The sequence below is a fragment of the Porcisia hertigi genome, chromosome 11 (assembly GCF_017918235.1).
Source record: "Porcisia hertigi strain C119 chromosome 11, whole genome shotgun sequence".
Classification (NCBI taxonomy): domain Eukaryota; phylum Euglenozoa; class Kinetoplastea; order Trypanosomatida; family Trypanosomatidae; genus Porcisia; species Porcisia hertigi.
Window position 1 is genome coordinate 438,735 of NC_090570.1, and position 11,448 is coordinate 450,182.

The following is an 11,448-nucleotide window of genomic DNA, read 5'->3' on the forward strand; positions in this document are numbered from 1 at the left end:
AACCACCACCGCCAACCACCACAAGGACAACAACGAAGAAAAAAACAAATAACGAATTCGTTTCACAGACCGGGGCATCAAACATCCCACAACACATATACACGAGAAGAGAGGATTGATATATACATAATACATAATACATATATTTATATACATATATACTCCCACACTCTGACATACACACACACACACACACACAGACGGAGGGACAACCCCCCCAACCTTCCTGTGGTTCTTCTTGTGTTTGCGCTGCGTTGCGATACCGTATTCCAGCGTACTAGGCGCTCACAACGCCTCACCCACTCACTTCACGCCGAAAAGGGAGAGCGTGGTTATCATCGGCATCACTGACCGACACATACAAGCCCATACACGGCGGTCACGTGCGCAGGAAAAAAAAAGAGCGCCCAATCGGGTTGCTTCCTCGTACTGCTGTTGTTTTCGAGCATCTCCCCCCCTTTTCACAGTTACATTTTTTTTTCTCTTCACTCGCCCTCATTCTCCTTTCGCTTCCCTCTTTCCAAATTTGCTTTTATTTCTCTGTTGGGTTTTCGCCTCCGTCTCCGCCTCAGCGACGTTGTCGTTCTCACAACACCACGGCCCCTCGCCTCCCCCTTTCCCCTTCCTTTCCCTCCCCTCTCCTCTCCTCTCCTCTCCTCTCCTCCCTTCAAACCCCGTATCGCTCCTTCTTTTTCCCTGTACTTGTGTGTGTGTGTGTGTGTGTGGGGGGTTCTCTCGAGTAGGCTCACGTATCACCGTGTGCCGATCTGTTCTCTGATTCTAGAGGAGAACGCGAAGTCGCGTGACGTCCGTGCGGCGGGTCTGCATTCCTCAACAACAACAGTGCTGCCACTACCACTCCCACCCCCACCGCAACTCCTTCTCCACTCAGCCTTGGGATCGTTCCCTCTTTCGTGTGCGTTTGAGACGTTGGTGGGGGCGCTGTGGTGTGACTACATCTCTGTGCATATGTTTCTCGCGGATAGTAGGCTTCCGCTTCAGTGTTTTCCTTTTGTGTAGTCCTGCCTTCGGTGTTTGCTGGTCGCTATCGTTGTTGCGTGTGTGCGTGTAGGTACATGGGGTGAGCCAGGCAGCATTCACAGTCGTCGCTCCCTTCCGTGTTCCCCACCGTTTCCGCTTCTTCGGAGCGCGTCGCTCGCTCGCACTCTCCATCGCGGTGTGTGTGTGTGTTTCCCCCTCCCTCCCTCCCTCCCTCTCTTCCCCTTCGTACCTGTACGCAAGTACACGTGTGCTTAACCACCTGGAAGGGCGTTCGCTGGCTTGGTGTGCATGCGAGTGAGTATGAGCAGTTATCACCACAACCCGTACCGGCAATCGTCTGCCTCGTGTACTCCGCAGCAAGTGGTCTGCCGTCGACTGCCAAAGGAGCAGCGCACGGCCACCCGGACCACGACACAGGAATCACTCCAACCACTGCCACCTGACCAGGAGGCCGCCATCGAGCGAATCTCGACTCAGGGCCTTTCTGAGGTTACCGCGGGTACGCTTGTTCAGTCAAACGTGCGTGTCACGCGTGTCGATACAGTGAGAGGTGTCACCTGTGCGAGTGTAAAAAAAAAGGCATCGGACTTCGTCTCTGTTCACTCATCTGCCGGGGCCGCGAGCCTTGACGGGGGCGGAATAGCAGCGCCTGCAACTTTGGTGACGACAGCAGCGGCGTCCAACCTTGCCTGTATATCCTTCCACGCACACCCCACCCCGCTATCTTCGCCGCTCGACGATGTAAGCTCGCCGTACGCATCGCTGACCTCGCCGCTCCATAGGCTTCCCCTTGAGCTGTTGCGACACAGCGCTAATGCCGGCGGCATTGATGCGCCAGTAAACAAGAGCACGCCAGGGCCGTTGCCTAGCGCCAGCACCCCCACTTGGTCATGCCAAGCACAGTCGTCGAGCTCAACTACTGCCGTGGACCGACACTCCTCCTTTGACTGCTGCGCAACGGCAGTGTACGATGACTACTCCATATCCCCACGCTTGAGTAGCAGCGGCCGCTCACCAACCAATGCGGGATTGCAGCGTTGCACAATGCCCACGGCGGTCATATCACCCGCTTCTCCCGAGGACACCGTCTTTAGGACGCTCTTCATCGACGGTCTGCCTGCGTCCATCGAGAATAAGTGGCAACTGCGGCCTTGTGTGCCGCCACACGGTCTGGTGGCGCTGCGAGTGAAGAGTTCTCGAGGCAGAAACGTGGGCTTTGCTGTGTATGACAACATCACTTCCACATGCGATGCCCTCCAGTGGTTCCAGCAGTTGCACCGAATCAAAGAAACGCTGCAGGGGTCCAGGTTCAGTGCACCACATTCTCTACCGCTAGCTGGTGGGTCAGGCGATGACGTCACTGGTCTGTCCGTCGGGCTGGAGGCTGCGCCGTTAGAGTACGAGGATTACCTCAGTGTGAGGCAATTCCCTGACCGATTTGCGTTTTTGCTGCGTTCGTGCACTCTTCTTCGAGTGGATTGGGCCCGCAGCTGGGCAGCTCCACCTACACCCGCAAACGTGGCGGCAGTTCCTCCTCCTCTTCCTGCGAGCGGCTCTGTCGCCTCCACCTCGTTGTCCCACCCTTCATCCACGGCGACTCTGGTGGTGCACGTGGGTCGAGAGCCGAACCTCGGTGGCGACGGTTACTCGCATGGCCCGCAGATGACCCGGCGAGTACCGCCACCACAGACACCTTCCCAGCATTCGCCGCCGCCGCCGCCGCCACCGCCCCTCGCGCTGTTGCCGTCTTTTCAACCCTCTAACCAGCCGCCACATCCTGGCATCACTGTCAGCTGGGCTGACACTCACGCAACACATTTGCCAGCGCATACTTCACTGGCTTCGTCAGCGCTTCACTACGCCCGGCCACCGGCGACGCGCAGCTCTCGGGGTTTCTCGGCACCCTCGACATTCACGCAAACGTCGAAGCCGTGTCACAGCTCCTGCGCGGGCGCCGCCACAGCCGCCTGCCATGAACACCACCAGCTCACATGTCAGCAGCTTTCTCTGTCCACTTACGCGAGTTCACACTTGATGGAGGGCGACGATGTGCGTGAGCGAGTCGATGGGTGGCGCAGCCTTCGATCTGAGTCTCCAGCGTCGTTCTGCCGTCAAGACGAGCGGCATCTGCCTCTACACTCCCTCTCTAGCCATCGCTGCCAACCTGCTCGCGAGCCTCCTCTCCCTTCCCGAACACTCTTTGTGCGCCTTATTCACAACTTCGACGCCCCTGAGTTCCTCCAGCAAGACCAGTTGGAGAGCAGAACGGGTAGCGCAACGACGATGCACCTCAACTTTTCATTGGCGAGAAGGGGGCCGCCGTCGATTATCTCTGAGATAACGCCGGGGTTAGCGGGCATCACGGCTGCTGCGTGCGCTGAGGTGGCGCCACCGCGAGCACCGTCGCGGTTTTCGCAGCCGACCGCCCTCTCTTTTAACACGCCATTGCCGAACGCGGCGATGCTCGTGGTGAGTGCCGCGGATAATTCTTCTCCGGTCTCTGCTCTGCCGTACCACCACCGCCACCGTACGTGCTACCAGTCCCCGTCATGTGCAAGCTTGATGGCGACCCCACAGCCGCGCCATCCGCTGGAGAGCCGATCACCTGAGGAGTCGTCGTCTCTCCAAACCCCACCCTCATTGCAGCGGACGATCCCACGTGATGAACTCTGCTGCAGCAGCAGCGGCGGCAGTGGCGCTGGCGGCGCGTTGCGGTCAACGCTCAGCACAAGGGATCATGAGTTCTTTCGTATAGCACAGAGCGTGTTGTGCTCGGACTTCTTCTCTGAGAAGTTTGCTGGCTTCCTTCGGTATCGCGAGTTTTTGCGTCCACCGTTTTACGGCGGCTGCTTCGTTCTCTTTGAGCGCGGTGAGGACATGCAGCGCTGCCTTCAGTGGATGCGCAAGGATGAGCGGCTCATGAGGCTGTTTGCAGTCGCGCCTGCCCGCAGCGACAGCTTCGGGCCATGAGCCAAGAGAAGAAAAAAACATATTCCTCACTATCCCCCCTGCTTCATGTCTATGAGGGGGGTTGCAGTGTATTTGGAGCTGCCTCAGTGGTGGCGGGTGTGGTGATGAATCGCGTGCTTCGTATTTTTGTGTTCTCCACGATTTTAGTTTTTGATGTGAGTGAAATGGCGTACATGGCGTCTGTGTGTGTGTGTTTGGGGGGGGGCAGGAGGGAGGGAGGGAGGGCGGGGCATACGAAGGCTTGAATCAGGCACGACTGACTGTGCACGTCTCTTTTTCTGTGGAGTTGTTCCCTTCGAGGGAATTGAAGGCGGGAGGGGGGGGTGGTGGGTGGGTGGGTGGGGGCTGAGGTCAAGCGCATGTTTCTCTGTCTCTCAAAGTGCTTTTCATTCCCCTTTCCTGTATTACTTTTTTTTTCTACTCCCGTTTTGTCGGGCGTGGACGTGGACGTGTGTGTGTGTGTGTGCACCTTTGTCTATTTATCACCCCTCAAGACTGGAGTCTTGTCTTCCTCGCCTGTTCGACTGTACTTGTCATGTTTTACAGATGCGGGTATCTCTGCATTGACGGAGGGGGGTATCCCGTAGCTTTTGCCTACCATGATAGCCCCCATATTTTAATTTTTATTGTTCATGTTTCCGTCTTGTAGTTCCCCCCTCACCCCCCTCACCCCCCTCACCCCCCTCCTCCTCCTCCTCCTCCTCTTGTGCCTCTCTAACTTTATATTCTGTACTCTCTTGTTTGTCTATCCTCTCTTTCTCTCTTTCTGCGCGTATGCGTGTGTGCGTGTGTGCGCGTGTTTGTTTGTTTGCTCGAGGTATGTCGTTTGTCGTAGTCTCTTCCTCTTCCTCTTCCTCCTCCTCCTCCCCCCCCCTCCCTGTTATATCCATCCATTTCTATATATATATATATATACACATTGTGTGTGTGTGTGTGTGTGTGTGAGGGTCACACTTTTGTATGTTGAGACACCCATCTTCCATTTATTACCTCTCCGTCACGTAATTCCATTGTGTGCTTCACTAAAAAAAAATCACGCTATTTTTTCTCTTTCGTTTTTTTTTTCTTTGGACTTTGCCGTAAAAAAAAACAACACAAACCAAAAAACACCAACCGCCTCTGCAGCACACTGTGTCTAAGCGCTCAACAACCAAACTACATTTTATGTGGCTCAGGCCTCCGCCTTTTTATGCGCACACGCTCTACGCTATGAGTGTGTGTGTGCAGAGGGGGAGGGGGGAGGGGGGAGGCACAGAGTTTAGAGGAAAAAAGCGAAGTAAGAACACACGCCGTGGAAAAAAAAAACGATCACCTAAAAGTGTGGTGGAGTGTGGAGTTTGGGAGGGATAAAGAATAGAGGTTTGGTTAATGGACGCGCATGCCCAACGGTTGATGTCTTGTCTCCGTCTTATCGAAGGCAGCTGCACGTGTTGCTCTGCGCACCTCTGCTATTCAGCCTTTTCCTGTTTTCCATTTTTCGACCGCGATAGCGGAGAGAGATGACGCCGCCTACCTCGTCACCCCCCCCACACCCCCACCCCACATCTCTCTCGCACCCTTCCGTTCCTCCCGTTTTCGACCACGCTGGACCTCCGTAGATTTTCGTGTCTTTTCTGTTATTCACCTGTTTTTTTTGTTTTTATTGCGTGGAGGCGAGTCATATTTTTTCCTTGGGTCTTCGCATTTTTTTTTCCTATTCCTGGGTCCGTTTTTTTTTGCTTCGATTACTTTTTCTAATTGTTGCCCCCTCCCTCCCTCCCTCCCTCCCTCCTGCTCTCCCCTTCAAATCTGTCTATCCAATATACGATTTCTGTATCTCATCCTGACAAGAACCAAAAGAAGAACAATTTTTTTTTTCAAAAAACAACGGGAAAACGTACGTTCACATATTCGCAAGTTTCTGCATTCTGTTTATCCATTTGTGCATCCGGATGGCAACAAGGGAGAAAAGGGAGGAGGAAGAATGAACAGAAAAAAAAAGATTGAAGGCATAACCTTTTTTTTTCCTCCTCCCCCTCCTCCTCGGTGCGTTGCTTCTGCCGTATGAGTAGAGCCATGCGTGTTTGTGTGTTTGAGTGTGCACCCGCTTTTTTTTTTTCGTGCCCTGGGTTTCCTTCCGTATTATTGTTAGTGTCTTCTCCCTCTTCCCTTCCCCCCTCCCATTATATATTTTTTCCTTCCGTTAAATGGCTCAGCGCGCATAACAGGTCAAACATATATATATATATTTGTTGGTGGGGTGGGGACTATGAGAAGGGAAGGGTGATGTGTGTGTGTGGAGGGGAGGCGCACGACAACCTCACCTTTAACCCCCCCCTCTCCCTCCCTCCCTCCTCCCCTCAAACACACGTTGACACGCGAAGGGGCTGATAAACAACGAAGAGGGGGGAGGGAGGGGAGAAAGGCAGCGCATTGGTGCGGTAGTGAAAAGCACTGGTGCGCTTTACAGGGGGCAGCGTGTCGTCCTCTTCCCTCTCCACCTTCGCCCTTTTTTAATTCCTTTTTTTTTTTGCCGGAGCGACTTTCTCAATGGACAATGCAATACGCTCAGGCTATTCCCCCTCTTTCCTTCCGCGTGTGTTGGTGTGTTTGCGGTGCTGAACAACAACAAAACATAAAAAAACATGAAAAATACACGTGGAATAGAGACACCGATGGAGGCCACACGCCCCCCCTCTCTCTCTCCTCTCTCCTCTCTCCTCCCTCTCCCCTCTCTCCGAACATCAACAACAAAGAGGACTGGTGGGCCGGTGGTGGTCGTAGAACACAGGGGGAGGAGCGTACTGAGTTTATCCACCTGAAGGAGAACAAAGAGAAAACAACCAAGAGATGTGGGTCAACCCGACACAGAGGGGGGGGGGCTAGAGAGAGGGGGATGAGGGGGGACGTCCAAATGCGCGTCAATAACCGAGGAGGGGTGGTGTGAAGAGGACTATGCGGGTCCCAGGATTGGGGTTTACTCTGTGAGACGCGTGCGTCTGTGTGCGTGCGTCTGACAGTATACTGGCGTGGCTTACCAAATACTGAGTTATCACCTGCCCCACCAACTCTGCTTTTTGTTTGCTGCTCTTCCGCACTTACAGCTCGAGGCCTTCAGCGTCTTTCTGCCTAGGCGCTCGTTTCTTCCTGGAATGTCCCTCCCCCCCCCCCCTCGCCGTCCCACGCTTTGCACTCCCACTTTTTTCCTTTTCTTCCCCTACTCGCCCTCTTTCTGTCTGTCTGTCTGTCTGTGTGTGTGTGTCACCCCGAATTTTTTTTCAACGTCACACCACCGCGTTGCTTTATTCCATTCATCCCCGCGCTGGTGACGTTACAGTCACCGTATTTCCTTGTTTTGTTTCTTCGGTCATTTTCAATTACACGTACGCACACACATACACCCACCTCTCTTGTCGTTTGGTGGTGCTTGGGAGTCTCCGCACACAACACAAACATACGCACTTCACTGAGAGAGAGCGAAAAAAAAAGGGCAACCGCCACTGACGGGCTTAACACCTTCACCTTTGCGGGCACACCCTCTCACAAAGTCGCCCCCTTTTTTTTGATATTTTCTCCCTCTCCCTCCTCCTCCCCCCCCCTGGCGGTCTCTCATCTTCAGTCATCATGTCGAAGCAAGCGAATTGGTTGATGGCGCTGAAGCCGCTGCTGTCTGTGCTGCCAGAGGTCCAGAAGCCCAGCCGGTTGCCTCGCATCAAAGAGCGCATCTTGTGGACCGCCGCCGCGCTCTTTGTCTTTCTTATTTGCTGCCAAGTCCCAGTCTACGGTGCCCGCCCTGGGCATGCCAGCGATCCCTTCTACTGGGTGCGCATCGTCCTGGCTAGTAACAAAGGTACGCTGATGGAGCTGGGTATCTCCCCCATCGTCACCGCTTCGCTCATCCTGGAGCTGTTAGCCGGCGTTGGCGTTCTCAACTACGACTCAAACGACCGTGAGGAGCGGGCGGTCTTCGAGGGATTCCAGAAAATGATGGCTATGGTGATCACGCTGGTGGAGGCGGTGGCGTACGTGTCTTCAGGCATGTATGGCGATCCGTCCCTCATCGGTGCCTTCATGTGCGGCATCATTGTTTTCCAGCTTATGGCAGCGACAATGATCTGCATTCTTCTGGATGAGCTCATGCAGAAGGGCTGGGGCATCGGCAGTGGCACCTCTCTTTTCATTGCAACGAACGTGTGCGACACGATCATCTGGAAGTCTTTCTCTCCCTCCACTATCAACAGTGGTCGCGGTGCCGAGTTCGAAGGTGCCATCATCGCCTTTTTCCACCTACTCGTCTCACGCACCGACAAGGTGCGTGCGCTGCGTGAGGCTTTTTATCGTCCGCAGTTGCCGAACCTGACCAACATATTTGCAACCGCGGTGGTCTTTGTGGTTGTTGTCTTTTTCCAGGGTTTTCGCGTGCCGCTCATGACGAAGAGCAAGTTCAATGGGAACGACCGCCAGCCATACTTGATTAAGCTCTTCTATACAAGTAACATGCCAATTATTCTGCAGACGAGCGTCGTGTCGAACATCAGCTTCTTTTCTCAAATCCTGTCGCGCCGCTTCGGAAACCGCAACTTCTTGATCAATCTGCTCGGTCGCTGGGAGCAGCGCGGCTACAACGGTGCCGGTGGTGGACAGCTTTTTGCTGTCGGCGGCCTTGCCTACTACCTCGTACCCCCAGCGACCTTCTACGACTTGATGGCCGATCCCATCCACGCCGTCTTTTACGTGGTGTTTGTTCTCACCTCCTGCGCCATTTTTTCTCGCCTCTGGATCACCATTTCCCACACCGCGCCCCGTGACGTGGCGAAGCAGCTGGCTTCACAGGGCCGTTGGCTCGTGCAGGCCCGTGAGAGTGAGGATGACATGACGCGGCTTTTGGAGAAGTACATCCCTGTCGCGGCCAGCTTTGGAGGTCTCTGCGTTGGCGCGTTGACGATCTTTGCAGATTTTCTTGGAGCCATTGGCAGCGGCACTGGCATTTTACTCTCCGTCACGATGATCAACCAGTACAACGAGATTCTTCAGCAGGAGGGCCAGGACCTCGGGTACGGCATCCTGAAGCAGAAGATCGCGTAGTCGTCGAACACAGCGTGGAGAGCAAGCGGGAAGGGGGGGGGTGAGGGGTGAGGAAGAACACATGATATCGAAAGAAATCGTACTTGTGTTCTGTACGGGGGTGACCGGGAGGGGGGGGGGGCAATGTGCGTTTGTGCTAGATCGCGTGTTTGCCTTTTTTTTCGTTACCCCTTTGGGCTTTGTTTTATCTGCCTTGAGTCGATTCGAACAACTTTTCTTCACCCTTTTTTTTTTCCTCTTCCCATCTCGCCGTCACGCGTGAGTTTGTTTGCGGAAAGGGCGTAAGGGGGAGGAGAGGGGGAGGGGGAGGGATGATCTGTGAAGAGATTGAGCAGGGAAAGGGAGAGAGAGAGGGGGGAGGGGGGAGGAGGCGCATCGAAGAGGGAAGAGAAGTACCGCTGTGACGGGATAACACGCGACGCACTCTCTCAATTCTTTTTTCGGTGGGGTTCAGCCTCGAAAAATTTTTGTGAAGGCGCGCGCACGCATTCCTGGGCTTTTTTTTATCGAATGCGTGCTGCCATGGTGTGGCCAGCTCTCTTCCTCATCCACCGCCCCGCGGAGGGAAAGGGGGGGGGAGGGAGATAGTTTTATTCTTGTCGCTGCCTGTCCTCCTTTTCTGTTGCGCCTCTTCCCTCCCCTACCTCTCTCGGTACACTTTGGTCATGCGCGGCATGTGTCATTTTTGTCACACGGAGATAACGTAAAGAGTCGCACTCGAGCGTCACGCGTGCCATCGAGCTTTCGAATCAGTTATTCCACGCCACATATGCCTCATGAGTTGACTCATCTCACCCCGAAAATCTGAATGGAGATATCGGTGCAGCCGCAACCTGTTTCCCTGTTTTTTTTTGTTGTTGCATCGTCCTCGATTTCTTCTGCTTCTCTCTTTGGGCAGTTCTTTTAGACTCTAATCTTTGAAGAGGAGAGATTTGCTGTCCTTTGATACAGAGGCAGCGGCGCAGGTCAAACGGTAGGTGGTGAAGGGTGGGGTGGGGAGGGGTGGGGAGGGAGGCGGCAATGGTGGCGGGTGACAGACTGATCGCCACGTTGCCCCTGCTGGTTTAATCTCCCTCCCCCTCCCCCATCGGTGCCTTTTTTTCTTTGTCCCCCTTTGTCTGTGTGTGTTCGCCCATTCATCTCTCTGTGTTCCCCACTCCTCTGTGTGCGTGTGGGGGACGTAGTGAAGATCTCTTCCATTTTTTTTTATTGCTACCCCCCCCTCTTCTTCCCCTCTCCCGTTTCTTTGGATCGTAATGATATATAAAAAGAAAAAAAAGATGGCGTTGAATTGTTTTGTGCACTTCTGGGAGTTTTTATGTTCGTTGTGTGTTGTGTGTGCTGTGTGTGTGTCCTTTTTTTTTTGTAACGGTGTATATGGTTTTGTTAGGGCTGGGGCTCCTCTTTTTCTTTCTTAGTGTGCGGTGGTGGGGGAGGTGGTGGTGGTGGTGGTGGTGGTGGGGGGGGGTGGAGTGCGGGTGAGTCTGTGGCGACTTTTGTCATGTGTTTTTTTCTCGTCCGACTCCTTTATAAGGGAAAAGAAGAAAAAAACGGGAGAAAAGGTGAAGCGGGGGGAGTTTAGTGTGATGCCATCACTCTCTTGCGGCTCGCGTTCTTCACTGAAGCAACTGCCTCCCCCCCTACCTCCCCCCCTACCTCCCCCACGGAGAGAGGGAGGGAGGGGAGGCAGTTCTGGCCTCGTGCACTCCGTTGACCCCCTCGATGCAGCATTGCACGTCAGTATATCCCACCTACTGATCGACCAACTAGGAAAGGGCCATGGGTGTAGTGGTGGTGATAGTGATGGAGAGAGAGCGAGGGAATAGGTGAACGGGGAAGGCGAGAGAGTTGAGGCCAGCGATGAGGTGACGTTAGACTATCTGTTGGTTTTGAGCCCACACACCTCCCTGCCCCCAAACACATACACACAAAAAGAAAAAAACAACAACAACAAGTAAAGCGAATCCACCAAGAGGCGGAGTGGAGTGAACGTACTCAAGCGTCTGTCCCTCCTCTGTAATCGCTTGAACACTTTTTTTGCGGATGTCGCCGAGGGCATCGCCGTGACTCAAGAGGGGTGGGCGGAGTAGGGGAAACAGCAGGGAGACGTCCACATACGTGTTGTTTCTTTCTCCGCACGAGTACCCCCCTGGGCTGTAAGAAACGGATTCGACTGTGTGTGTGTGTGTGTGTACAAGAGAGTGGAGGAAGGAAGAGGAAGGAAGGGGGGGGGAGGGAGGAGGCACTCCGCGGATCGGTGCACCGAATCTCCTTTCTTCTCCAAGTACTACTCCTACCTCAGTCTCACTTCAAGTGGGTTCGAAATGCGACTCTGCCTGCTCCTACACACCTCCTATGGGCCTCTTCCAGTCCTACGTTTGCATCAAAAAGCATGTCACTGCCCTCCACCAT

At 54.2% G+C, this 11,448-nt stretch overlaps 2 protein-coding genes across 2 annotated transcripts; both read left to right on the forward strand.

The window, feature by feature from the left end:
- Positions 1–2,046: 2,046 nt before the first annotated feature.
- On the forward strand, positions 2,047–3,972 carry JKF63_07049 (uncharacterized protein; the record flags this gene model as incomplete). The annotated part of the gene is made up of 1 exon (XM_067902993.1): positions 2,047–3,972. One exon carries the CDS (start codon positions 2,047–2,049, stop codon positions 3,970–3,972), a length of 1,926 nt encoding a protein of 641 aa, XP_067759002.1.
- Positions 3,973–7,575: 3,603 nt separating this feature from the next.
- On the forward strand, positions 7,576–9,036 carry JKF63_07050 (uncharacterized protein; the record flags this gene model as incomplete). Its single annotated transcript, XM_067902994.1, has 1 exon — positions 7,576–9,036. One exon carries the CDS (start codon positions 7,576–7,578, stop codon positions 9,034–9,036), a length of 1,461 nt encoding a protein of 486 aa, XP_067759003.1.
- Between the last annotated feature and the right edge of the window lie 2,412 nt (positions 9,037–11,448).